General features: G+C 38.3%; 1 protein-coding gene across 1 annotated transcript in view; it reads left to right on the forward strand.

Moving 5' to 3' along the window:
* The window catches only part of MAP3K15 (mitogen-activated protein kinase kinase kinase 15), a 92,442-nt gene that overhangs the window by 35,618 nt on the left and 28,939 nt on the right, over window positions 1-27,885 (forward strand). The window contains exons 4-12 of the mRNA XM_072852608.1: window positions 2,894-3,087; window positions 5,662-5,830; window positions 7,135-7,241; window positions 21,626-21,796; window positions 22,904-23,016; window positions 24,063-24,222; window positions 24,848-24,998; window positions 25,420-25,527; window positions 27,537-27,586. Of these exons, the coding sequence (XP_072708709.1) occupies window positions 2,894-3,087; window positions 5,662-5,830; window positions 7,135-7,241; window positions 21,626-21,796; window positions 22,904-23,016; window positions 24,063-24,222; window positions 24,848-24,998; window positions 25,420-25,527; window positions 27,537-27,586 (1,223 nt within the window). The remainder of the gene's footprint in view (window positions 1-2,893; window positions 3,088-5,661; window positions 5,831-7,134; window positions 7,242-21,625; window positions 21,797-22,903; window positions 23,017-24,062; window positions 24,223-24,847; window positions 24,999-25,419; window positions 25,528-27,536; window positions 27,587-27,885) is intronic.

A 27,885-nucleotide genomic window follows, 5' to 3' on the forward strand; every position in this document is an offset into this window, starting at 1 on the left:
ATATTCTTGGTGCTTGAGTAAGTGGCAAAATGAACTGCATGGCTCAAGTAAAATAATTGTGCTATTATTTATGCTAATTATGCTAATTCCCTCTCTAAAAATGCAGAGATTTTACTCAACATTATTTATTTGAAAAAAAAACCCCTTTAATTCTAGTGTGTCATCTCTGTCACAACGTGACAGTTGCACCAGAATAACTGTAGCAGTACAATTAAAAAAATTGTTTATGTTATTAAGGTCAAAAATTTACTTTTAATAGCATTAGCAAAATGTTTAGAGGAGTATTTTAAGACAAAAAGCACTCTACATTTGGCCTGTCTTGCCTAGAGCCTAAAAATGGCCTACGTGGGCCTAACTCATTCAGCAAAGGCACGGCTCTGGGCTTAATTCCTTTAAACATTTTCCCCTGAAGAACAGGTCCCTCTCTCAACTTACTTGCAGTTATTTCCTGTGGTTTTTTTATGTTCCTAAACTTTTGGCTCTTTTTGTGGTAGATTTTGAAGTGTTGTGATTGAATACAAAAGTTTCACTGCTAGCATACTGGGCGTATGTTATTTGCTGGAAGATGAGCTATGGAGAACTTTTTTTTTTCCCCCAGTCTGCTTGGGTTTTTTTTGTAATTTTTAACTTAAAAATTTCTCAAAATAAGACAATAAAAGTAGCTTAACTACTAATCCTGAAATAAACCAACTCAGCATACAGTCTTTATAAGCTATGAAGTTATAACTCTTTTATACTTAAATAAGTCATAATTTATAGATTATATATACTTGCAGCTAGAATTGCTATATATGCTACTTCATACAAACCTGTGCCATTTACTCATTATCTTAAAAAGCAATAGTTGGTGTACAACAGGATAGTATATTTTCACAATGATTAGCTTTTGGTGTCAGAGACCAGCATCCTGAGTAGATGATCAGAAGCAGCAAGGATGATATTTTCAGCCATCTCTAACCCTTGATAGCATAAGAAAAGCAGATGGGCAGAACTGGTATTTTACATAATGAAGATAAGAGAAACTCTCTTAGAAAGGCCACACACTCTATATGAAGAGGCTTTATAATTTATTATATGTAAATGTTGGACAGAAGAAGCTAGAAAATCGGAGCTGGTTGCTTTTCAGTCAAGGTCACATGCTCAAATATGTGCAGGGTTCCTGACTTCTGCACACAAAAATGTGTCTGTCATGGATAAAAATGTGTTTTTAATTGCATAGATTTCACTGTCCAAAAAGAGGCAAGAAATCTAAGTCAAATAGATGAGATGTTGGCTGAATAAGATTAATACAGTGTTTCATGCGTGTCATTTAATTTTTTTCTGAAAATTGCTTTGCTTTTTCAGTAGATAACTGCAGCTCTTTGTGTCACAAGATACATCATACTTTCAAATTGGATTTTTTCCCCCCCGCCTCCCATTGCAGGAAGAGCTAATTCACTGTTACAGGTTTAAGAATAGAGTTAAGAATATACAAGCAGCTTTTGTGTTGCCCTGAACTCAGTATTTATTTGAATAAACCTGAGACTGAATTGTTTTAACATACTGGTGGTTTGGGTTGCAATGTTTCCAATTTCTTTAATAGGAAGTAAAGATAACATTGCAACAGATAATTATATTGTTGCAACAGAGATACTGTACTGTAGGGTTTATGAGGAAGGAATGTGGCTTGATCTTTATCTGTTAGAAATAATTTAAAATTCTAAATCCTTACAGACTCAGATCAGCAACAGCATGTACTGATACAGGTTTTTTTCCATCTGTATTTTTAGTAATGGCATGCCCTACATTGTTACTTCCTGTGAACAGTTTATTTCTCTTGTCTAGTTTATTAATGCATATAAAAATGTGCCATCTTCATATCCATTCTTTCCATCATCTCAGCATTCTCCCATTGTTCAAGGTGACTTTAAATGGCTATGGCTTTACTGCAGGCTTAGATGATATGAAAAAATGAAAGGTATGATTTTGCTGTACGTGTTTGATGCCTTGATATCCCCAAGGTAGCAGTTGAAGGGTATTTAGTGGTAGTTGATTGTGTTAGGTGTATCGTACTGACTCATGCTTCAGTGCTCCTATCTAGTTACTCTGTAATGCAAAGTTTACTTTTCTTTTAAATGGCAGAGAATTGTCGTAGCTCAAAATGGGACATTAGCACTTCCAGTAGCTGTGGAAAACTTTGCAGTTGTCTGGTTTTTGGGGTCTTGCTCAGGAGTGGAAGACTCTGAACTCACTGGTTTTGGGCTCTGAAGGGCATTTCCTGTTTCCTCTCCCCTTTCAGCACCTTCATCATGTTTACACTGATGTGGCATATTAAGGATTTCTGGTTTTCACTTCTAGAATTTTGTGTTAAAAGTCTTACATATATTACAAAACATTTCAAAGGTTGGTTGGTTTGGTGTTTGATGGCAGCATGCAGCAGATGTTTTGTAGGCTCCTCTGGATTAAAATCTCCATAAAGTCCTTTCAATGCCTGTGTTTCTGTATTTCTCTCTTGTCTTTGTGGGGAGCTCTGCATCATATCCTTCTTAGCACAGAGTTAACCTAGAGGATGCAAGTACATCTCTGACCCCAAAAATCTGGGAGCAGAAGGTTAGCTTGTAACTGTCAGACCCTATTAGGGTCCGTGCATCACATAAAATAATTGAACAGTTTCATTGTATTGTTGCTTAACAGATCTGGACCCTTATTCATCACCCTTGTTAATATTTGTAACTCTTCCACAGAAAATTCCTTGAATTTAATGCTTGCAAATCTTGTGTTAAACAGTGCACTAAAGCTTCATAGTGCACCGGCTCTAATCTAGATGTTTTTTCTGACAGTAAAAGATTCTGTGTATACACAAACATATTGCCACTTCCATTTGTTTTCTAAACTGTGCCTGTTTATCTTTTAGGCTTCCAGTGGCAATTATTATTTTATTCCATACATCGTCACACCTTGTGCTGACTACTTTTGCTGTGAAAGTGATGCCCAGCGAAGAGCTTCTGAGTATATGCAACCCAGCTGGGACAATATCCTGGGGCCACTTTGTGTCCCACTGGTGGACAAGTTTATGAGCCTTCTCAAGGATGTTCATGTTACGTCATGGTAATTTTACAACACATACACCTACAGAACCTTTGATAGTCCCTTTTTAATGATATGAAAAAAGATGCAGAATCTCTGGTAGTATTGTTTTTTTATTTTTTATTTTTCACTGTACTTAATATAGTGTTAAAAGAAGCTACTAACTTTACTGCTTTCTGTATTGATGTCCTGCAGCTGTTGCAATTAACTAACCATGTTATGCTAGAAGTTGATTTATGATTACTTTCTGAAATATCAGTAAGCAGAGGCAGTCCATGGGTAAGGTAAAGTTCTTAAGTATAAATTACAGTGCATAAGGTTGTAATAGGAGATAAGATCACAGCCTCTTCGTAGAGCTCAAAGCCAAAGACTGTCCTTTTCTGTCACCAAATAAGTGTATATATATGGCAGCAATGGGCAATCAAATGTAACTTCCATGTTTTGGTTTTTTGTTTTGTTTTGGAGGTTTTTGGGGCTTTTTTTGTTTGGTTGGTTGGGTTTTTTAAATATTAGCCTTCTGATATCACATAATAAACACGATACTGTTCAACCACTTCTACAAGGGACTGTTGGAGTTTTGAGGACTGGAGAGGTGGAAGTTTCTCGTTCTTGATTGCTCACCCTGTAGTCTGCAGCTAGTCTGGTTTTGTTTGTATTCTGAAAAACACTGGGAGAGACTGAGCTTCTAGGTTTTCTTTTTCGTAGTATCTGAAGCATGAGGTAGCGCTGAGGGCCCTCGGATTTCTTTCTCTTTCCCCATTGCCACCCAAGTGAAAGGCTCACCTAAAAAACTCTTTTTTCTCACCTGATCCCACTCTTAAGATCCCATAGATGACCCTGCCCACACACACCTTGTCCCTTACACCTCCATCCATGGCAGGTCTGCTATTCTCTGGCACCTTGCTGGGCAATGACTGGGATATTGCTGGCCTGAAGAAGCACAGGCTTCCTCCTGAGTCTCCAAAACAGTGCTAGAGAGGAGGCTACATGCAGGCAACACAGGCCCACTTTGAGGAAAGGGACAAGAGGAGGGGCAGAAACTCAGTAAAGTTGGTCAGCATACAGGAGAGCTGTGCTCAGCAGTGCAGACTCATGAAACTAGTAGCACAGCTGGTCCTGGTAGTAGTAAATTTTGGTACCGCTTAGTGTTTGTGTCATTGTGAAATGGTGCTCTGGGCACCAGCTGTCGAAAGCTACCTGTATACTTTGTCTCTGACATTTATGACCAGGGTTGTGGGTGATTTTGGTTTGATAATTGTGTTGTGAAGTCCTACAGTAAAGCCTCTTTTCTCTCTCCCATTTTCAGGCTGAAGTGCCTGAAAGAGGCTTTTGTACAGCTGCAGAATTAGATACTGTTGTGGTAGGTCCCTGTGAAGAGGAAGATGTAGCTAGATGATCCCTCATTCCTGCCAAAAGCTTGAATAAGTTTGAAGAGGTTAAGTGTTGCATCATTCTTGAAAGTGACACTCACATTCTTAAGTCATTTAGATACTTTTGAAAAACATTACCCAGTATCCCCCTTTGGTTTGGTTTGCACAAGAAGGACATCTTGCACAATCTTGTGCATTCTTGCACAAGAAGGACAAGAAGGACATTATCATTAGCCTGGTAGAAGGCAATGCTGGATAGAAACCTGAGATTGGAAACCCATGGTGAATTTGGCCTAACCTCCACTGACAGTAAAACAACTATTAAAAGCTCTCCAATAGTGCTTACTGTGACCTTGCTGCTTTGCATTATAAATGTATCTTACATGTTATATGTGAGATATAACGTGTATTAGACAGAGAACTTAGTTTTCTTTGCTATGTGTAGGGCTTATGCTAAGCAAAGTTGAATACTCATTTGTAAACAAAAAAGGCATTGGATGCACTTGAGTATCTGTCAGGTGACATCTGCTAACTTCCAAACTATAGACTTCATAAGCTGCTCCAGATGAAGTTACCTCTAAGTAGCCTGTCCAGGTCATTTATAACTGTCATACTGATAATGTATATATGATTTTGTATTCTATAAAAGCTCTGGTGTTGTACTGTGCACTGATGTTAGTGTAAATGAGATACACTTACTAGGGGCTTTTACATAGATCCTGCCCACATTATGTATTATGTTCATCAAACAGATTGCAACTAAATCAGCTTTTGGTGGCTTTGTTTTTTTGTTTGTTTCTTTGTTTGAAAGCCCTTTCTTCCTTTTGTGATAAAATCATGTACGTCTTCTTTACATCACACTGGTCTTTTCTCTCTGTGTCACTTTATTATCCCAATTGCTGCCTTCTTTGGGATATAGATACGATGTACCACATCTGTCATGGTCAGTAATGAGGCAAAGAAATGCCCCAGTTTTACTGTGTTGATAAAATTATCTCGCAGTTCTGGTTATAAACGTATTGATACAGAGCCCCACAGTCTGAGGTGGGGCAAGGTGGAATATTTATAATGAGTTAATGAAAAATGTGGAAACATTTGCTGTGCACCTCACTCTGAGGAAATGGTACTTTTATTAGAAATTATGCTTTTTATTAGAAATATAACCATGTTTCATAAGAAATATCTAACAGTCTTCTTCCCATATGTCTATCTTTTATTTCTTTAGTGCCTACTATAAAGAAACACTGCTAAATGATATTAGAAAAGCTAGAGAGAAGTATCAAGGAGATCAACTGGCTAAGGAGCTGGCCAGGATTAAGCTTCGTATGGATAATACTGAAGTGTTGACTTCTGACATTGTCATAAACCTGCTTCTTTCTTACAGAGATATTCAGGTATGTTCCTAAAGACTAAGGAAGATTATTTTACCATGGGATTTTGGCTCTTGTTTGTTCTTCTATACTTGTTTGTTAAACAGTTATTCAAAGCTGACACTAAATTGTTACATTAACAGTTTGACTTGTCTGTTGGGCAACTTAAGGGGCTTTAGACTCTTATTCATTTTGCTTGTGAACAAGAGAGACAGAATAGGTGACTTCCTGAGGTCTCCTCCTTTGTTTTTAGTAATTTTTAACCTCCTTAAAAAAAAAAAGAAAGAAAAGAAAATAAAAAATTCCCTACCAAAGCAAGATGTTTGCTTTTCCCTTTCCTCCCTTTCCTCCCTTGCCCCCAAGTCAGATATATTTAGAAATGAAGAAAATGCATTTGTTGTGACCATTGTATTGGCCAGAGGTGCCCAAGTTGAGAGCTATTGTTCAAAGAAACATTAATTTGTTTTTAAAATGTAAGTGCACCTTTTTTCTTGTTTTTATTTTTTAAATAATTTCTGCTTTGCTAAAACACAGCCTGTGTACTGTATTTCCAAACTGACAGTCTGTGTGTTTGACATCCCTTTTAAAATATACTTCCAACCATTCCATGGACATTTTTTTCCATCAGGAGCTAAGTTGGTTATTTCATAAGTATAAATGGGTTGTGAGAGCAGCGGGTGACCACATCATCCTGCATTACCCAACTTTCCATTCTGAGATGCATATTTTCCTGCAGCACTTTATCCAACTTCATTTTGATTGCCTCTGCTGATCATTTGCATTCTTTTGAAAGGTCTTCTCCCTTGAGAAATGTAATCACCTCGAAACATGTTTTGAACAAACAAATTAAGTTATGTGAGGCCATTTGTGATGTCAGTAAACTGGCCTCTTCAGCAATGTATATGTGGGTTACCCCTGAGAAACCAAAATGAATGCACAAATGGCTGACATACTGCAGAATGAGCTGTGCTGGAGTCTGCAATGGCCTGATGAAGTGTCATTCATCAGAAGTCCTTAATAAGGCCCGAAAGAGCCAGACTCATCACCTCTTCTTCCTGGTGCTGGGAGTGTAATTGATCAAACTGGCCAGAGGGATTTAGTAATTTGGGCAGTGGCACTGAGGTGAGGAAGAGGCAAGTACTGACATGGATAGACAAAATCCGTGTTTAATTCCTTACACAGAGTTTGTGGCTATTTCACTAACTCTTCTAGGAACAGTCACCTGAGTTACTGTCTAGCAGTCATGATACGTTTTAGTTTAGTGATGCTTTCCTCTGCTTTCAGTTTCTTTTATTTTCTTTTTTTTTTTTTTTTCTAATTCATACCAGGACTATGATGCTATGGTGAAGCTGGTAGAAACACTAGAAATGCTTCCTACTTGTGACCTGGCTGATCAACATAACATTAAATTTCATTATGCTTTTGCATTGAATCGGTAAGGATGATTGATTGAGGTTGTTTCATTTTACTGCTGTTCCATATGGGCTTATATATAAATTTGTAGTGCAGATAATATCAAATTCTTTTCCCTTTCTGCACACACAGTCATCTTTCCTCAATCCCACACTTCCTGTGCACAAGGACAGCTTGTAACTTTCAAAATCATTGTTTTCCAACAACCATCATTTTGTCAACAACCTGATGAGATCTGTTCCAAAGGCCACCTGAGTAATTGTGAAAGACTCCCGTGATACCAATGGGTTCTTGATCAGGCTGAGATTGTTTATTCTGAGTCACTGATTATTCTGAACATCTTGAAAAGTTTAGCATAACAGAGTTATGGGTGAGTTATTAAAGTAATGGGTAACAAGCACTGCTTGATCCATGAACACACATTCATGATACTGCTTCCTTGAAAGGCTAGAAGGTGATCTGGACCTACAGGCACATTACTAGCTTAGGAAGCACAGAAATATTATTGAACTCTTCTAGTTAGCTACAGATTTCTGTAGTGCCTATGTGTAGTTGTTACTTCATTTCTAAAGAATTTATATTAAGATTATATTGTAGAAAATACATCTTATACAAATAAAATCACATGTAATAATACAAGTAACTGGTTAGATGCAATTCACATGCTACTAGAAGTTGTGACCTGCAATCTAAAAATTAGCACTGGGCAGCGTCAGGATGGCGTATGTCAAAGGGATTAAGACCTTAATAAAACATCTAGAAAAGCAGTTCTTGTGGCATTTTAGGGAAAGTGGTAATAAGTCTGGTGCCATTTGACAGTTTCATCAGACTTGGGAGTAAATGCAAAATCATCGCTCAGAAAAATATTGGATATCACTGCGTCAGTTCTGTGTCAAAGAACAGTCTTCTCATGGTATTTTATAGACTGTGTTCTCTACAAAAAAAATACCATTCTCATGCAACCATGTGCAAGGTCATACACATAGGAACAAAGAATGCAGTACATGCCAACAGGAAAGTTCATAGAAAATAGTGATTTTTGAAAAGGATCCAGTGGTTTGTTAACAGGCTGACTGATCATCTGAGTGAGGCAGTGGCAAGTAGCTTGAAGTGATCTTTGAAAGAATGTAGTACTGAGTAATACAGAGTATATAGAGTATTCAGCATAGGTGTGACTGATACTGTGCATAATTCTAATGTCCATGCTTTTATGACAGCTCGCTATAGTAATGTTTTCTGAAGGCTGGAATTAAACCTATTTAAAATGCCTTTTTTATTAAAAAAGAAAACAAAAAACCAGTAAGTTCTGAGAAGTTAATTGATTACAATGAGAACTACCTCTGTGAGAAGAAATGTATCGGGTGCCAGACAATGCCCAAATCCCTCACAGAAAAAGATAACTAGACCCATGCTTGGAACCTTAACCCAAATTTAGATGATGATTAAGCCTTTTTAATAAGAAGAAGGATAAATTATTAATATTTAGCTCTTGATACCAAATATATGAATATAGTTCCTACATATAATTCAGCTTATGTATTTTTTTTTAAGACTGGAAACGAACACTGGGTATCTTGATACTCCACTCCTGATATCATAGACCATTAAATCTTAGCTGATTAACCATCTACTGAGTCTCTTAACTTGTTTCGCTGAAGTGTATCTTTCAGAAAATTTTGATCTGAATATATGAAGACAGAGAGAATCCATTTATATAACTTGCAGTTTGCTCTGGTATTTATCACACCTAATGAAAGATAATTTTCTCATTAGGCTGCTTAAAAATGAAAGGAAAAAATGCACTTTTGCTATAAAATTTTTCATGTACCACACGAGGCAGTATTTTAAAGTAGAAGCCAGTATTTTGACATTTCTTTCATTAAATTATGTCAATTATAGACTATGTCCCTGGCTGTATAGTTATTACTGTTATTATTGAATGGTATGTTTTTCAACCTTTTTCCCCCCCAACTCCTAAAAATTGCAGGCTTGATCTTGTAAAGCTTCTGAAATGCAAGTCGTCTTAAGATTTCATACTGATGTCTTGAGAAGTGGTTTCAACAAGAAGAATTTGACCCTATTTTTCAGAAGTTTGTCCAACTTTTTATTATTTCAGGAATTTGACTCAAGATGTTTAAATTTGCCAGTAAGAATAATGCTAGGGTCGTGCCTTGTCCTTAGGAAAATACCCTGATTTGATCAGTTTTTAAAACTTTTTCATTTAGATGTACATAATAAAATTGGCAAGCTCCTTTGCTCTCTTTGTCTTCAAATTCTTTTTATTTCGAGCAGCATGTGAACCTCATGCCATTAAATCTTCTGTTTTGGCAATGCCAATAGTACCCTTGTAAGACAAGACAAAATGAATTGCTCATGAACTTGCTTTCCCCATCAACAGGTTTCATTAAATCGATCACTAGCCTGAACCAGCATGACTCTCCTTGTGTTCTTCTGGGAACAATTTAAACATTTCCATGGAAAAGTTTTTTCAGAAATAAATGACCAGTTTTCCATCAGTAAGAATGCAGAATTTAGCTTCTACAGATGTTTTTGCCTTCTTGAAACAAAATGATGGACAAAAGTCAAATGTTAAGGCTTGAACAGAATTTTCAGAACAAATCCACTTAGTTCAAAATGACCCCTGAAGTGTTGCTTTTAGCATCTTACTTCCATGGGATTTTTGAATCACTTATTTTTTCTGTTTTAAAAACAAATTCTTTTTAGCGAGTTCTATCAGAATCTATTTATAAAAATACAGAACAATGTTTTCACTTAATATTCTATTAATTTCAGCATACAGAACAGTATTAATGTTGCTCAGTACAACTGATTTGAGCCTACCAGGAACAACATACATCGTAAGCAAAACAGAATTAGCAGCTGTAAGAATATCTGACCCTGCAGAAGTTAATGTTTGCTTAATTTCATTATGAAAGTGTGCCAGAACTGTGATCATAATCAACAGAGAAAGTAATTCATTTATTTCTTCTTGGACTCTGTAACTGAGTTCTGTTGACAATTAATTCCACTTAACTTCAAGTCAGTGTTATTCTAGTGCTGCACAGAGCTAGCAATGTGGCAGGCAAGTGGTAGAGGATTGTTTCTGGGGGCCTCGGGTCTTTGCTGGTACATCAGGTGGACACAAGCCCAGTCTGAACCACAGCTGTGTGCAGTTCTGGGTCCAAGTTAACAAGTTGTGCTAGGGGAAGGGACAGGGATGTTTTACTTTAGACTCAGCACCGTTCCAGCCTAGCTGCATGTCTTCTGGTTCAGAGCCAGCCTAGGTCTGACCTGGCTTGGATCATGAGCGAAGCAAGCCTGGGCCTGCCTGCAAAGTACTGTGCAGAAATGTACTAAAGCACTTACTATTACTGTTTGTAGGGGAGGCAGACATTTTCATGCTAATTTCTGGTGCCCTGATTCACATAGCAGGTTTTTAAGTAGAGCCCCTCTCCTAGATCGCTGTCTTCCCCCCTGCTTTCCATCTCAGAGCAGACCATTGAGAGCATTTTACATCTATTACATACAATATGTTACACAGTAACATAGAGGCTAATAATGGATGTTTGCAATGACAGGCTTCTGCTTGTTTCCAAGCCTGGACTATCTAAATAGGTCACCCTGCTGGCTGCTTGTTTAGAAGTCTTAGGGAGCAAAAGGCCATTCCTCCACCAGTGTTTTAAGCTAGTTAATTTTGACTCCACACACAAGCAGAGCAGAGAGTGCTCTCTTTTATACAGATGTGGGTTGATTTAAGATGTTCCTTGTTGCCTCCCAGCTGAGGTTTAGGTCTGATTGTATCTTAATTTAGGCACAGGATGGAACACATCTTTAGGTATAAGTTCAGCCCAAATGTGCAACATGAGTGTTTTCAATATTTGTATTCACAGCTTTGGTATGAAGTAAGATGCTGTGTAATTGAGGGCTGGGTGTTCCAGGGCTAGATGGCTGTTTGCTTCGGTCCATGGGTATACCTTGCCTGGGAGGCAAGCACAGTGTAAGGAGAAGATGAGGTGTGGGAGCTGCCATGAAAGGATGTTCTCATAGCTCCAGATTCTTGAAAGCTAAGAAATTTCTGAATTAAGTTTGCCATTTTATTTCCTCTTTTAAATGTGTGTCTAATTGAAGGCTGTCTGATATTTTTCCTCGAGAGCTTTGCCTGGTGTGGTGCACTGGAATAGCTGGAGGTCAGCTGGTCAGTATTTCAATATTTTGTGTTGATCTTCTTGGTAAAGATTTAACAGTGCTGTATGATAAATAAATACACATTTATTATATGGGACAGCCCTCCACCCCATACATGCAGTATCATTAGTTCCTTATGGGTCCTTTCATGTTTATTGTTGCAATACCTGAGTAATTTATCACCATTATCATGGAGAAATAGAACAATGGTGTTTACTTACATTTACAGATGTAGAACTAACACACAGATACACGAGGTCCACTTATTAAAGGTCCTTAGCTTGAGGTGTCTACAGTGTTATTTTCTTTTGAAGTGTAAAGCATGAGGAAACTTATTTAAAAATCCCATTGTCTTCAGCAATAAATGTAAATGCACCTTTATTAATTAGCCTTCAGGCTCTCAAGCTAGCACTCCTATAAAATGAGGACTGCACATTTCTGTGGCAAGTCTTTGGGTGAAGGAGCCTGCATAAACCTAGAAGACAGTCATGCCACATGGCTTCCAGCTGCCTCAGGTATATGGTTGTCCTTTCTCCTGCAGCTCCCAGCCTCTAATCTATCTGCATCCCAACTCCTGAGGCAGGGGCCTCAACACCAATAGCGAGGGCAAGTCCATGGCAGAACCCCACATAAAAGCAGCTCTTGTATGAGATAAGCAGTAGTCATGTTTCCTTTAAACAAAAAAAACAACCAACCAACCAACCAAACCAAGAAACACACAAAAAACCCCCCTTGATCACACAGTTTAATTTTACATTGGCAAGTACACATATGGGGCCTGAATTTATGTTGTAATGATGACCTGAATTTCTGTTTTTTTCTGAAATGTTGAGGTTTTTGCAGTTTTAAAGAGTGTTCCTGTGTGTTGTGCCATGGCTTGCATGCCACTGTTTGTTACTTTTCTCCACTCTGCTTTCCTGTGTGAGTGATAGCTATAGTTCATGGGACTGACTTAAGTTAATATTGCTAGCCTTAGGACCTGGCTCTTGCCAGATGAGCTCTTTCATGTACTGCTCTTATAGCTGAGGTCTGCCAAGTGCTTTTATTGATTAATTTCTAGATTTGCACACAGAGGAGCTGGTCAATGATCCTTTTTTTGGAAGCTTTCACCCTGGGATTTGATATCTTACAGAATCCGAATATGTGAACATATCCAGTAACCCCTCCAATAAGTAATTTGTCTGAATATCTAGTGCAATGGTTGTCTTTATTAATGAAAAGAAGGTAGAAATACTACCTGCATGTATGGCATGGTGTTAAAACTGATTCTCTAGTATTACAGCTTTTTTCTTCCCTTTGTTTTTTAATTAAAAAACCCCCGAGATTATTCTTGAGGGAGATGGACATATAAAGTGATTTAATGTGCTTTATTAATAATGTATTTGTAATGTATTATATGTGAATATATTAATGCTTTTTCTGTTTGGAATCACAATATTTCAATGTTTTAAAGTATCATGTGGATTAATTATGAGCAACACTTAAATTTTTGATCCATCTGGAAAAAAAACCCAAACCAAACAGTGAAAGAAGATCTTCAAGTTTTTTTGGAAAAACCTACTATTGTTTTCTGCCAAGTTTTTTGTAGAAAGCAATAACTGTGATATTGCATTTAAAAAAAAAGTTTATAGAAAATCTCTTATTTAATCATTTTAGAACAAAATGAACCATTTCCTATTCTGTGTTTTATATTGCCTCAAATTAGCTAAAAGCATTGAGCAGGTCACATGAGCAGTACAAATCATAAAGCCAATGGGACAGGAAAGTTTTGCAATCCATTTCTGTGAATTTTACTTGTTTGTAATCAGGTTAAGAGAGTAATAAAAAAGGATGCTAGTTTGTTCTTTACTGTTTTGTTTCCTGTTGCTGTAGTATACGTATAGTAGATAGATAAAGTACAGATATTTATCATTAATACAAATGCTGAGTGTGCTTGTCAACTGACTGTTTGCTTAGGATCTACTTCACTAATTTAGGGCTGCATAGCAAAGTTTTTGATGATTTGCAGTACATTTATGTCTGAGTATTTTCCAATTGGCCTTATTTACCAGGACTGGAGTTACCAAGTTCTGGAAGCTTGCAAAGAGGACAAAGAGTATGCCAAATTCTATTCAAAACAGAGCAGACTTCAAACCCAAACCCAGCGCTGGCATGAGGCCAGAGCCGTGAAGACTTCAGTCTTTTTCCAAGGCAGCTCTGTCTTCACTTATATTAAAGATGAGGGCAGCTGCAGTCACTATTGTTTAACTCAGCATGTTGTGTTTTAACCAGCAACATATTCCAATACAAGAATAAAAAAAGGCATATAGCAAGTGAAGGGTGTAACAGGGTGCAAGTAGAAAATCACTAGTACTTGTGAATAATAGTAGCCATAGAAAATTATTCCCATTGAAAAACACTGGGTTATTTAAAGTGTTCTGTTCCACGATTACTCAGATTTAGTGAAAAACACATTGTGGGGTTCCTCATTTTATATGAGTGGCTTGCATGAAGCACCTGAAATGTATATGAGGGGGGAAAAAAAGAAGCTGTTTTTTTCATTGTCATACCTAACTCGAGACTTGCAAATTTAGTTCCAGTCTCAAAGCCCAGTTTAGGGTTTTATTTTCCTCATTCACTGTTTCAAATATTGAAGGTTCTACAATCAGATTGCATCCTTAGTGAAATGTGTCTTAACTCACAAATTAGTTTCTTGTTTTAAGTGAGAGCACAAGTGTAATAACTCTAATGCAAATTAGTTGTTGTATTCTTCAATAATTAAGAATTTTTTTTAAAATCTTTTTTGCTGCAGATTTAGTACAGTTCAGATCATCTGCTATGGAGTCATTAAGGCATACTTAACTAACAGTGTCCCATTTTTATGCAAGAAAATACAAAATACATATTTTATTATTAATTACATATCATTACTGTAAGCAAAAATATTGTACATGGTAATAAATGAACACAGTATCGTATATGAAGACCAGTTATTTTATGAATGGTTGTATTTATACTAACTGATTAAGTTGTCTCACTGACATTTCCTCTGCAATGTGAGAGTGAGATCAGGGGTTTTTTTTAATCATAATATGTGCAGTAAACTATTGGTAGCTGCTTCAAGGCTGAAATCAGAAGATAAACAAGATTCACGTAGGAATAAAGTGGAAAAACAGGTTACTCTTTTTGAATGTACTATTCTATGGGAAACATTTTCAGAATTGTTTGTTATGGTTTGATTTATTCCCCTGTGCATTGCTCTTCAAGAAATCTGTTTGCTTACAGAGGCTTTGAAATAATAACAGAAGATCAAATCAATAAGTCAACATGAAATATAAAGGAAACCAAAGGTGGATTCCCTTGAGCAAATTACTTTTCATTGACATATCGTTTTCTATAGTATATAGTCTCCTCCAGCTAGACAGATGGAAACAAGCCATACAGGGGAAGATGTGAACAAAAAGGTGAAAAAAAAGATTATGTCAGCTGTTAATTACAGAGCGAGCTAATTCTTGTCCAAGTGAAATCCATGCTTTTCCTGTTAACTTTGTTGGACAAAGATTTGGTTCACTGGGTGTACTTCTGGCTCCTTAACCATGCCAATACTTTAAAGCTGGTAAAACCAGCCTGTGAAGCAGGAAGAATTTTTGTTTTAGAGGTATTTAAAACTAGGACTCCTTATAACGGAGTTAATAGGACTGCAGTGGAGAGAAGGATTCGGATAAGAGAATGGATTTGACGGGGAAGAAAGAAGTGTGAAGCCATGAAATTAAAGAAAGAAAAGATAATTTGTTTTTTGCTATAAGGCAGTGTTATTCCAGGTGAGAGGCTGTGATACGAATATGATTTCTGGATGATGTTTGAGAGCTAGGGGAGAGAAACAGCATAAGGATGGTCATACTGGTTCAGGGCATAGTTCTTTCTAGCCTAGATTCTTATCTTTGACAGTGGTCAATAGCAGATACCTTGGGAAGAGTATGGAGACAGGAAAATGTATAGTGATAAATCTCCCTAAATACTCCCAACTGCTTCCACCAACTTGTGGCTCAGGGACTTCCTGAGAGAGCAATAGTAATTTTTATGTTTGTCAAATAAATTTGGGAAGGGAAAAGGAGGATAGATTTGTAAAGAGATTCTGCTTTCTGCAAATGATGATTGATTGCTGTTTTTGTAACCTCCCTCCATTAGTACAAATTCAGAGAAAACTTGAATGAAATGAAGCAAACCTCAACAAATTATTCTTGAGCTTTGGAGGGAAAGAGGCCTAGAGAATTGTGGGGGTGGTGGATGGGGACAGGACTGATATGCAAAGGGAGTGTTTCTGGTGCTATTAGCAGTTTACGAATTTTTAATCTCAGAATGTCTCACATCCCTTAGCTAAGGAGGATGCTGTGCATACAACACAAGGAGAGAGCCTGAGTGCATCCTTTAGGACTTACTGCTTGGTGATGTAGTTGTTCCCCCACGGAAACAAGCAAATGTGTCTCAGCAGCGTAGAGTACCTCTGGGCTTCTAAATCCAAGACACAATTCTGGTGACTGAAGTTGCCGAGTTATGGAACAGCAGCTTCTTTCTGACACAGAGAGGAGAGAGTGGAGAAGTGGGGATGGGGCAGGGAGAGACAGAAAGAATCCTTTCATAACTTAGTAGTAGAAAGTTTTTAAATGTATCCTGCTTTTTGGAAGAAGTGATATTGCTTCATTTTACAACTTGTCCCTTGGTTTCAGAGGAAAGTGTTTGAGTTGAATACTTCTCATGAATAAGAATGTCCAACTTCAGCCCCGAGTTAAGAGAAAATATATGACAGCAGGATGGGGTGGAGAGCAGCAAATTAGAACATGTGATACAAAACTGAAATTGCACCATAACTTGATTGTAACTCAGTTCTGTTTGTTCAGTATGTACATTTATATTCCCATGCTTAAAAATTTAGTTTTATTATGTGCTAAACTGTCTTAATCTGGTTTGTAGCCCTGCGGAGAGATTCAGAGAGGTGGAGGAGTGGTTAGTGTTGCAGGACAGGGAGACAGGTAAGAGGCCTGTGTAGACAGGGAAGTGAGAAGACTGCTTCTGCAATTAAAGAAGCCTGGTAGAGTAAGCAGAGAGATAAATTGCGTGGTAACATTAGCAAATTGACAAGAGAATCACTGAGGATGCAGAATATCAGGCAAAACTAAACAGGCAATAGAACACTGAGGGTAATTTAGAGGAAGAGATCAGAGGCTATAAAGGTGACTTACAGGACAACTTTTTTTGCAAAAAAACCCCATCTGTATAGTCATTTCTGTCTGAAAAACCTTAACTTATTGAAGCTTTCTTCATACAGAAACCATTCCATACCATTGATCATTCTGCTCTCCCTTCTTTGATTTTTTTCCTAATCCTAATAGTTTAATGTACAGCCTGAAACTGTACATAGCTCTGAAGATTAGTGTGCTGGGTATTTGTAAAAAGGCATCATGATGTTTTTAATTTTTACTCTCTGTCCATTTCCTTTTAATTCCTAGCATTTTGCTTGTTGTGGGATTTTGGCAGTGTTTCATTGGGCACTAGGATATTTTCATAATTGCCCTAGTATTTAGAAATAACTTGAAGATCTCTTTCCTCACTAGCAGTAGCTTTTCCAGTCATTGTGTTCACATAATTTAGCCTGATTTTCTCTGTTTGGTTGCTGTGCAAGTTTTAGCAAGGCAAGGTTTGTAGGGAGAGAACTAAAATGTGCTAACAAAGAAACCAGTGGAAGAAAAATAGTATTATTACCAGCTCTCCCACGGTATGTGCTTTGTTTTAATATAATTTCTGAATAAATTGTAGTAGTATTCTTTTTTCTAGCTCATTTACCATTAAAATATATTTTGTAAAGGTAAAACTGTATTTTGAAAGACTTTTCAGATTGTGGTTAGTGATTTTAAAACTGCTCCCCCCAAACCCAGACAAACCATGAAGAGTGACTCATATTTTCACTGTATGTGTATGCAGACTTGTTTAAGGTAGGGTCCTTTCTGTAGTAGCCTGTTGGGGTTCTGCTCTGGCTTATAAACCTTCATATTCAGGGGATTTGCTTTGCAGAATCAGTCTCACCTTGTGCACCAGTTTGCTGTATAAAGAGAACATTTTCTGCCTTCCTTCTCGTAACTGTACATCATAACATACAGTGCTTCAGCTTTCCCTGTTCAGAGAGGCTGTGGCATCTCCATCCTTGGAGGTTTAAAAGATTCAGCTTGTCAGACAAAGCCGAGGCTGCCATGGTCTAGTGTTGGGAGATGGTCCGGCTCTGAGCAGGAGGTTCTATTAGATGGTCTCCAGAGGTCCCTTCCACCCACATTTGTGTGATTCACTCTACTATGGCTTTAAATGGGGGTTAGGGAGAGTGGGGAAGCTAATATATTTGATATTGGGTAAGAAAAATAGAAGTCAGTGCTACAGCCTTGAGGGTTTAAGGTAATCTCTTTTGCTGTACTGATAGGACCACAGACCTGTTTCAAGATACCTTGAAACGAATTACAAGCTGTCAGACGCACAGATCTGACAAAGTGTGGGGTATGAAATAAGAGGTGAAAATCTGTCTTGGTCCAGCATAACAGGTTCTGCGTATTATCCAACAGTATATTTTCATATTGACTTAGAGAAGTTGCTTGTAGCCAAAATTATGTGATTTTTCTGTTGTTTTTTTTTCTTGGTTAGCCCTCTCTTTTTGGGATTGCTTTAGAAGGCGATAACTGTTCCCAAATTTGTAGATTATTGTAATTAGTATGTTGGGTTTGTATTGCCCAATGGGCATCAAATTATGCTCCTGTGAAAAATAGAGTTTAATATAAAGAAGTCTAAACTGATTTTTGTTTACTAATATCCTGTTAGATTAGTGTATACTTCTCATGTCCTAAATTTTGTTTCTTTGAATGTATTTTAATGACTATATTTTCCTTATCTTATAAGAGGTAGAAGCCTTTAATTTTATTTTGAGTCCTCTAGTACACTGTTTATTTAGGGTTTGGTCCTTTGAAATGCTCCTAGTATTGTATTTAGTGTGTACAGGTTCATCCTTTGATGTCCAGAAGTGTTAATCTGCACAGTGTCCTATTTTAAGCAGGGTCTTGCTTTATGCATTGTATTTTTTCTTTAAAGTTATGCTTCTTCAATCAGTACATAACACCTCTTAATATTATCATTAACATTTAACCTGTTTTCATACAGGGCAGAGTTGAGTCAAAGTTTGTCTGTCTGGAAAGCAGTGATTTTTTACTTTTCTTTTTCCATGCCGAAATGCTGTAAGTTAGGCACTAGTTGTGCATTTCTTGTGTTTTCAGCAAAAGCTTGAACGCATGCCGACTTCTGTGACCGTGTTACACATGACCTGGGACCTGTTGGACTTACGTTCTAGGGCCTAAGTTTGTTCTAGGCTCTGTTTACCCAACTTTCTCTGTGTTCATATTAACAACAGTGAAACTTGGGTACTATTACTGAGAGAATCTGGTTAGTTCAGAACAGGTTTGGTTAGAGTGTGCTGACCTGTGCAATGGATTTACTCCCACACTTTTTAACTTCTATTTATTTCTTGTAAAACTGCAAGAAGATACTAACTTTCTCCTTGTGTGCTCGTTAGAGAAGACCAGTATTAATTTCAGAACAACAGTCAATCTGAAGAAGAAATGCTTTAAAAAATATTCAAGTACTCGCTGTGAAAGTTTACACTCAGCCAGTGACATCAAAGGCAGGATGAAGCCTGCACAACTAGCTACAAATCTGTTTAATCTTATTAGGTGTTCTCCATCACCTAACGTGCACAGAAGCCTGAATTTTGCTACAGATGTGTTGTTTTTGGTCTTATTGCATCAGCTGGTTACCTAAGGAACTGAGCCACTTTACAGTAAATATTAATCCTTTCAGGGCATGCAAATAATAAATTTACCAGAAACAGTTATCTGCTACTGGTATTGCTGACAAAGTAATCATAGTAGTTGTAAGTCTGTTCCTGGATACCTAGGTAGGGATCAAAAAATGGTAAACAGTTCTGAAAAGGGGTTGGTAAATATTTTAAATCTCTCTGGTGATTAAAAAATGTCTTGAAGAGGCTATTAAACTCTTAAGCTGTGATTGTATTGCTCTTGCAGATAGACATTTTTGTTCATTCTAAGTGAATTTTTGCAGTAAATAGCGAATTCTAAACTTACAAAAACATCAAGGTAAAGGGAGGCAAAAATTCTGTGTTTAATAATAATAAGGAACTGAAAAGTTACTTAATCACTGATTTTCTTACTGATATGATTGTTAAATATTTGTTAAAAAAGCTTTATGACAGCTATTTGTTTTCCAAATTTTTCTCTAATCTGAAGAATTTTAATAAAGAAAGAAATACAGTTCAGTTTTGCCCTTTTATTCTTGTAGTTCAAAGGCCCCATATTAAGCTCCATCATTCTTTTGGCTGAGATAGGATTGACCTGGCTTCTCCTGTACTTCGTCAGTGTTGCCTGATATTGGCTCTAGATCCTCTGGATTCAAGATTACAAATCTTGGGCATAGCTGAATGAGCTGTCAGCTTGAATGCTGAAAATGGCCAGTTTTGTTAAGTATTGTCAGAAATGAACACTAATGAACACTATTTGAGCAGATCATCCTGAGTGCTATCACACGGCGTGTAGAGAATAACCAAGGGATCAAGCCCAGCCAGCATGGGTTCAGGAAAGGCAGGTCCTGCTTGACCAACGTGATCTCCTTCTACGACAAGGTGACCTGCCTAGTAGATGAGGGAAAGGCTGTGGATGTTGTCTACCTAGACTTCAGTAAAGCTTTTGACACGGTTTCCCACAGCATTCTCCTGGAGAAACTGGCTGCTCATGGCTTGGACGGGTGTATTCTTTGCTAGGTAAAGAACTGGCTGGATGGCCGGGCCCAAAGAGTTGTGGTGAATGGAGTTTACTCCAGTTGGCGGCTGGTCACAAGCGGTGTTCCCCAGGGCTCTGTGCTGGGGCCAGTTCTGTTTAATATCTTCATCAATTATCTGGATGAAGGGATCGAGTGCACCCTCAGGAAGTTTGCAGATGACACCAAGTTGTGCGGGAGTGTTGATCTGCTTGAGGGTAGGAAGGCTCTGCAGAGGGACCTGGACAGGCTGGATCGATGGGCCAAGGCCAGCTGTATGGGGTTTAACAAGGCTAAGTGCAAGGTCCTGCACTTGGGCCACAGCAACCCCATGCAATGTTACAGGCTTGGGGAAGAGAGGCTGGAAAGCTGCCCAGCAGAAAAGGACCTGGGGGTGTTGGTTGACAGCCGGCTGAATATGAGCCAGCAGTGTGCCCAGGTGGCCAAGAAGGCCAACAGCATCCTGGCTTGTATCAAAAATAGCGTGGCCAGCAGGACTAGGGAAGTGATCGTGCCCCTGTACTCAGCACTGGTGAGGCCGCACCTCAAATACTGTGTTCAGTTTTGGGCCCCTCACTACAAGAGAGACATGGAGGTGCTGGAGCATGTCCAGAGAAGGGCAACGAAGCTGGTGAAGGGTCTAGAGCACAAGTCTTGTGAGGAGCGGCTGAGGGAACGGGTTGTTTAGCCTGGAGAAAAGGAGGCTGAGGGGAGACCTTATAGCTCTCTACAGCTACCTGAAAGGAGGTTGTAGAGAGGTGGGGGTCGGTCTCTTCTCCCATGTAACAAATGATAGGATGAGAGGAAATGGCCTCAAGTTGCGCCAGGGGAGGCTTAGACTGGATATTAGGAAATTTTACTTCACTGAAAGGGTTGTCAAGCATTGGAACAGGCTGCCCAGGGAAGTGGTTGAGTCCCCATCCCTGGAGGTATTTAAAAGACGTTTGGATGTGGTGCTTAGGGACATGGTATAGTGGTGGTCTTGGTAGTGTTAGGTTTATGGTTGGACTCGATGATCTTAAAGGTCTTTTCCAATCTGTGTCATTCTGTGATTCTGATTCTGTGATTCTGTGATTGCAGGATGTGCAGAGTCTGTCTTCTTATACAGGGAGGAAACAAGTTAGATGGCAGATTTTTTTCATAGAGGAGTTCTGGGCTTAAATCAGTTCTTATGTGAGCTAGAAGTAGAGTCCCATGGTAGGTGAATATGTTTGGCTTTTATCAGTCAACCAAGAATCATACATCAGTGTAAATGAAGTCAAGTCTGTTTATAGTAATGATGGATGGGTTGTGGGATAGATGGCGGATAATGTTATTCCACCATCTTGCAGTTACTGTTTCAGATCTGAACTCACTTATTTTATTCTCTATATTTGATTTCAGAAGAAATAATGCAGGTGACAGAGAGAAGGCACTACAAGTTATGCTTCAAGTCCTGCAGACATGTGACCACCCTGCTCCAGATATGTTTTGCTTATGTGGGAGAATCTACAAGGATATGTTTCTTGATTCTGACTGTAAAGATACCAATAGTCGAGATCATGCCATTGAATGGTAACAGAAAAAAAAAAAAAAAATCTATTTTAAAACATTTTTGACTTTCACTTCTGGTTATGAAAAGCAGGGCTATAGGAATTAGAAGATCTGTTGCTCTACTTACCTCTTTTTTTTCAGGGTCCTGTTTGAGTAATTGGCTTACCAGATCTTTGAATATGTGTTTCCTTGCTTCTCTTTATAGACTATCATGAATGTAGAATGATACACTTAGTTTATTGGGCAGGAACGATGATTCACCCATGTCTTTGTAGAGAAAATACACAATTAATCTGCTTGAAGGCCAAAATGAAGTACAACTGAGATCATGGGACTTACATTGATCCTTTGTGCAAGGATGGTTTCTGTGCTGAATCCCCAGGAAATGCAGTGATCTACTGTACATAAGGAAGAATATTGATAAACTGCATTATGAATTTTCTTAAGCCAGTAAGGCATGCGTGTACACACAGGCTCTCACTGACATACTGTTCACATAGGTACGTTTGTATAATCATATCAACTACTGCTGAGTACAATAATGTTAGCAATGTGGGTTTGTACTGTAACTGTGGAATACTCCTCTCTCTCTCTCTCTCTCTCTCTCTTTTCCCCGCAAATCACCTCAACATGGTTAGTGCAATATGGATGGGTAGTAATGAACTTGCAAGCTTCAGATGGATCTCTTCATCCTGCACCAGCTAGTGGCACGCATTCAGCCTTTGTCAGCTCTGTCTCAGTTACATTTAATGAATGTGAAGCTTTAAAACCAAAGGGCTTGGATCCTTTTTTTTAGAACTTGCACTGAAGACTAATATTTTCATTGCTTTTCTCATATGAATAATAAAATTAGGTTCTTTTGCATTTAAGAGTTTTGCAGTAGCCAGTTTGTTTTATTTTCACAAAACCACACAAGGTGGCAGGACATAAAACTAAGCAGAAGTTTTTCTTCCTCACCAGAAGACAAAAAGCTACTTTCTTTCAAGTGCTCTTTGCAAAGAGTGCCATTGGTACCAACTAGCCATATAGTCCTTACAGTAAATTAATAGCTTAAAATACCTAGCAAAACTTCGCAGTATTTCAGTTTTTCTGTACAGTGAGATCTGAGCTCTTGACTCTTCTCTGCAGGTATCGCAAAGGATTTGAACTCCAGTCAACTCTGTATTCTGGAATTAACCTTGCAGTTTTGCTACTTGTTGCAGGACAACAGTTTGAAAGCTCAATGGAACTGAGAAAAATAGGTAAATATCCACACACAGTGCTACAGACAAGTTTTCTGCCTCTCTCCCTATGAAGAAAACAAAATACTTATAGTGATGGGTTGCATAGACAGAAAGGCGGTTCAGGCTTTTCAGTGGCAGGTCCTGGATGGCAGGCTAAAACACAGGGATCTTGAAGGACCATTTTTCTCCTTGTTGCCTTGGAGCAGCTTTCTAGTAACTTGGCCCATCTAAAGGGTCCCAGATGGGAGAGGAACAAGGAAGGACCAACTTCAGCACTGTCTCCAGCACCATCCGTAAACTGCCTTTACTGCACCACACAGATTATTCCATTGCATAGGCAACAGGGGACAAAGACAGGAAGTGACTGAGTGTGGCCCTGCTCTCCCCAGGGATGCCAGGGAAGGATCCACAGGGTTTCTGTTGTCACTGAACTGAGAGATCCGCAGGAAGTATCGCCTGGAAGGATGTACCAGGACAGTAACTAGTTGTCTACCTAAATTCACATCTTCCATGTAGGTGCTAACTAAAACCCACCACTATACCACCACTATCTATAAAGAAATCATGTGATAGAAACAGATATACGGTTCTTCCTAGAAAGATAATAGTTAAAAATTATATTTGGAATCAGACCCTGTCTGAAATACATACTTGAACCTTAGAATGCAAAGGTGGCTTTAAATCATTCCCCTGACCTTCCTTTGGGGTGGACTTGCATAAGCCTCTAGCCATTGATCCCTTGCAGTAGATGCAGATCTCAAGGACAGAGAGATGTGCAGCTTACACTAAGAACCAGGAGGCAGATAGCCCAGACAGATAGCACAAGAGGTTTTTCAACACTGTGTGTGGTAGGAATTCTGGTAGTCTGAACTGTATTGGAGATGTTATTTGCAGACCCACCCTCTGTGTTGAGCAATGTTTTTTTTTCTGGGGAAAACTTGCTCCACTTTATCACTAATGCTTAATCAAGTCTTATTAGTCTTTTACTGATAGACTTATTAGTAAAAAACACTTATTAGTGTTTTACTGATAGAAAAATATGGTTTTAAATTGAAATTTTACAGGTGTACGGTTAAACAGTTTATTGGGAAGAAAAGGAAGCCTAGAAAAAATGAACAATTACTGGGATGTGGGACAGTTCTTCAGTGTGAGCATGCTGGCTAATGACGTTGGTAAAGCAGTACAAGCAGCAGAGAAGCTTTTTAAGCTGAAACCTCCAGTGTGGTATGTGGTAGAAGGCTGTAGCTCAAGTACCCAACTATGGGGAAATACACAAATTTAAAAAAATCTTGTAGTCACTTGGATAACTTAACTGGATTTTTCAATCTTAGATTCTTTGTAACTCTGACCTTATACTCTGTTCTTTTATTTTGGGAAGGAAGGGGGAAGGTAAGAAATTAAGTTACCCATCATTGTTGGGTTTATATCCCATTGAAGCACATATTTTATAAGAAAGAATTTGGCAATTAGTGACGATTCCTTGTGAAACAATTGTGAAAAGATTGTGAAACCATTTTTTTCAGAGTTTAGCTAGCTACTGCTTCCCTCCCCCACCATCTTCTAGCTCATAATGTCCTGTCTAATCACCATGTAACTACTCATGAAACTATATCCTTTTGCAAAAAGATATCGTTCATGAACACCTATGTGAGCTTATGACTTAAGGTTTAAACTAAACTTGCTATTCTTTCCAGAAATCTGTAAAAATCAACACAATAATTTCTGTTAGCTTTTAAAGTACATTTAATTTTGCAGTTAATTTTTTTGATGTATAAGTCAGTTAAGTGGTTTTAGAATCTGGTCAAATTTTGTTTTCTCTCTGTTAACTCACTAATTCAATACATTCTAGGTACTTGAAATCATTAGTTCAGAATCTGATGTTAATTCAGCATTTCAAGAAACTCACCATAGAACATTCTCCTAGACAAGAAAGATTGACTTTCTGGCTAGATATCATTTTTGAGGCAACGAAAGAAACAACTAATGGACTGAGATTTCCAGTAAGATGTTATGTCCAAACAAGTTTTGTATGTCTTGTATTTCTGGATAGGATATAACAAGAATTGGAAGACTCTAAAGACAATACTTACATACTTAACTGCCTGATATTTCATTGCATGAACCAAAACCCTGTGTTCTGCTAATCTTTACTCTATAAAAAACATTTAACCCACCACCCTAAAAGCATTCTAAGAAATACTTTTAAGAAATACTTTTAAGTCTCCTACAACAAGTTGTGATGATACTGTTTTGTTGTACATAGGAACACAGCCTCTTCCTGCCTTGTCTTGCCCTTCTCTCTCCCTCTGGAAATTTTTTAGGCCTTACTTTGAGATTACCCGTTGTCTATATCAGAGCATCTGAAGATACTGTTGTGTTTTAGCTGCTGGTTTATTAAGGAAAAATGTTCTCTCTCTTCAGGTTTTGGTGATAGAACCAACTAAGGTCTACCAGCCTGCATATGTTTCAATCAACAATGAAGCAGATGAGAGATCTCTCTCTTTGTGGCATGTCTCTCCCACTGAAATGGTAAAATTACCAGCAGATATGTTTCATGTATTCTGATTCATTGTGCTTAAAGTCACTTTTTTACATGTAAATTTTGGAACGCTGTACAATAATTTAAAGTTTGCTACATTTCTGTGAAGCATGAGCCTCAATATCTCTTTTGTGCAGATGCGAAAGTAGACTTTTTACAGAGAAAGTAAAAGGAGGGACTATGATTAGAACTCAAGTGGTTTTGACCTCTAGTTCAGATTTCACTTATCTTGACCGTGTCTCTTTGAAGCGCCTGGGTTATTTTGTCTGCTCATAATATTTCTCATTAGAATTGTGTGAATTTTATTAAGATGCAGCTCAAAGCTAGATAAAAAGTAAAGATAAAGCCCAGCATTGTGTTTAATGTTTTAGAAATTTTGAAGTTTTACAATTATAAGATTCGAAACTAAAAAAAATGGCAGCCTGTGACAAATAAGTGTCAAGAGATCAAATATTTGGTGTTTTGGATTATTGGATAAGGCACAGGAGATTAGGAAAGGAGTAGGCGCAGTTATGGATAGTGTAATCTCTTAAAAGTGAGAAATAATTTCAGTTTCACATTGAAAGACTTGAAATCTGGAATGTATTTCACCACCCCTTCTTAATATCGGAACAACATAGGTGGAGAATAGACTAAAAGTGTAGAGAGGCAAAGTGTGGAAAAGAAGCATATTAGAGCAAGAGAAGACCACATAGTTGCCTGGATCTGTGAACTTCTTTTCCAGTACACTGTTCTACTTCACTACTTCGAGTGACTGTGTCTGACACAACTTTGCTTTATGGACCAAATTCTTGGTGCATATCTGGCAGTTCTAAATAAGATCCAGCTATTAGCTAGAGGTTTATGAGGGGCTACAGTCCTAGGTACAGGCTGTCCTTCCTCTCTTTTGCCTCCAGTGTGTTCCCTGGGCCAAAGCTGTTGGCTTAATACCTCTTAGGAAGATGTATGAAGTTTCACAGAATCATAGAATTGTTTAGGTTGGAAAAGACCTTTGAGATCATCAAGTCCAACTGTTAACCTAGCACTGCCAAGTCCACCACTAAACCATGTCCCTAAGCAACACATCTACACCTCCTTTAAATACCTCCAGGGATAGTGACTCCACCACTTCCCTGGGCAGCCTGTTCCAATGCTTGACAACCCTTTCGGTGAAGAAGTTTTTCCTAATATCCAAACTAAACCTCCCCTGGCGCAACGTGAGGCCATTTCCTCTCGTCCTATGGCTTGTTACGTGGGAGAAGAGACAGACACACACCCACCCGGCTACAGCCTCCTTTCAGGGAGTTGTAGAGAGCGATAAGGTCTCCCCTCAGCCTCCTTTTCTCCAGGCTGAACAACCCCAGTTCCCTCAGCCGGTCCTCAGAAGACTTGTGCTCCAGACCCTTCACCAGCTTCGTTGCCCTTCTCTGGACACACTCCAGCACCTCCATGTCTCTCTTGTAGTGAGGGGCCCAAAACTGAACACAGTATTTGAGGTGTGGCCTCACCAGTGTCGCGGGGGTACAGGGTACAGGGTGACGATCGCTTCCCATGTCCTGCTGGCCACACAATTTCTGATTCAAGCCAGGATGCTATTGGCCTTCTTGGCCACCTGGGCACAGGTTTCCTTTCCCTTCAAGCCTAGATAAGAGTAGGGCATAGTCTGCTCCATGTTTAATACAAAATGTTGATGTATTGAGTCAAAATATAATGTTTGATAAATTGGACTTCATGATTTATACTTCAAATTTAATTTTACTTGAGGAAATGCGGCCTTTACTTCCACCCTGTGCCATTTATAATAATTTTTCCTCAAGTGAGCAAAACAGCAATGTACGGCCTTTCTTTACCTATACATCAATTTTATTTGAATTGGGTGGGGGGGGGGAGGGAAGGGGAGAAGAAAAGAAAGGACAAGAGATGTGTTGGAAAAACTTTATTTTGCTTACCATGCTATGACTTTGTTTTCAATAGCACTTCAAGGTTAAACTGGTTGATTATAGCTCTTTGTTCTTTACAGAAACAGATTCACGAATGGAATTTTACAGCTTCTTCCATTAGGGGAATAAGGTTGGTATGTCAGAAAACAGTTAAGTGTTTTTTTGTTTATGTTTTTTATTCCCCTTAAGTGGGAAATCTGGATTCTGTCTTAAATGTCTGCTTTGCATTGCGTATTATAAAAGCTTGTTCTGTCCAACCTGCCTTGAAAGGTCAACACAGAAGAGTTTGTCTTTCTATGCATGGGCAGAGCTGTACATTTCTCATAGGAATACTCATCTAAGAAGGGGGTATTTGCATGTGTATTCTCTGGTAGACTTCCCTGTTTTCAATCTTCTACCTGCTTTTTATATATTTTTCTAAATTTTTCA

The sequence above is a fragment of the Ciconia boyciana genome, chromosome 1 (genome assembly GCF_034638445.1).
Source record: "Ciconia boyciana chromosome 1, ASM3463844v1, whole genome shotgun sequence".
NCBI classification, from domain to species: Eukaryota; Metazoa; Chordata; class Aves; order Ciconiiformes; family Ciconiidae; genus Ciconia; species Ciconia boyciana.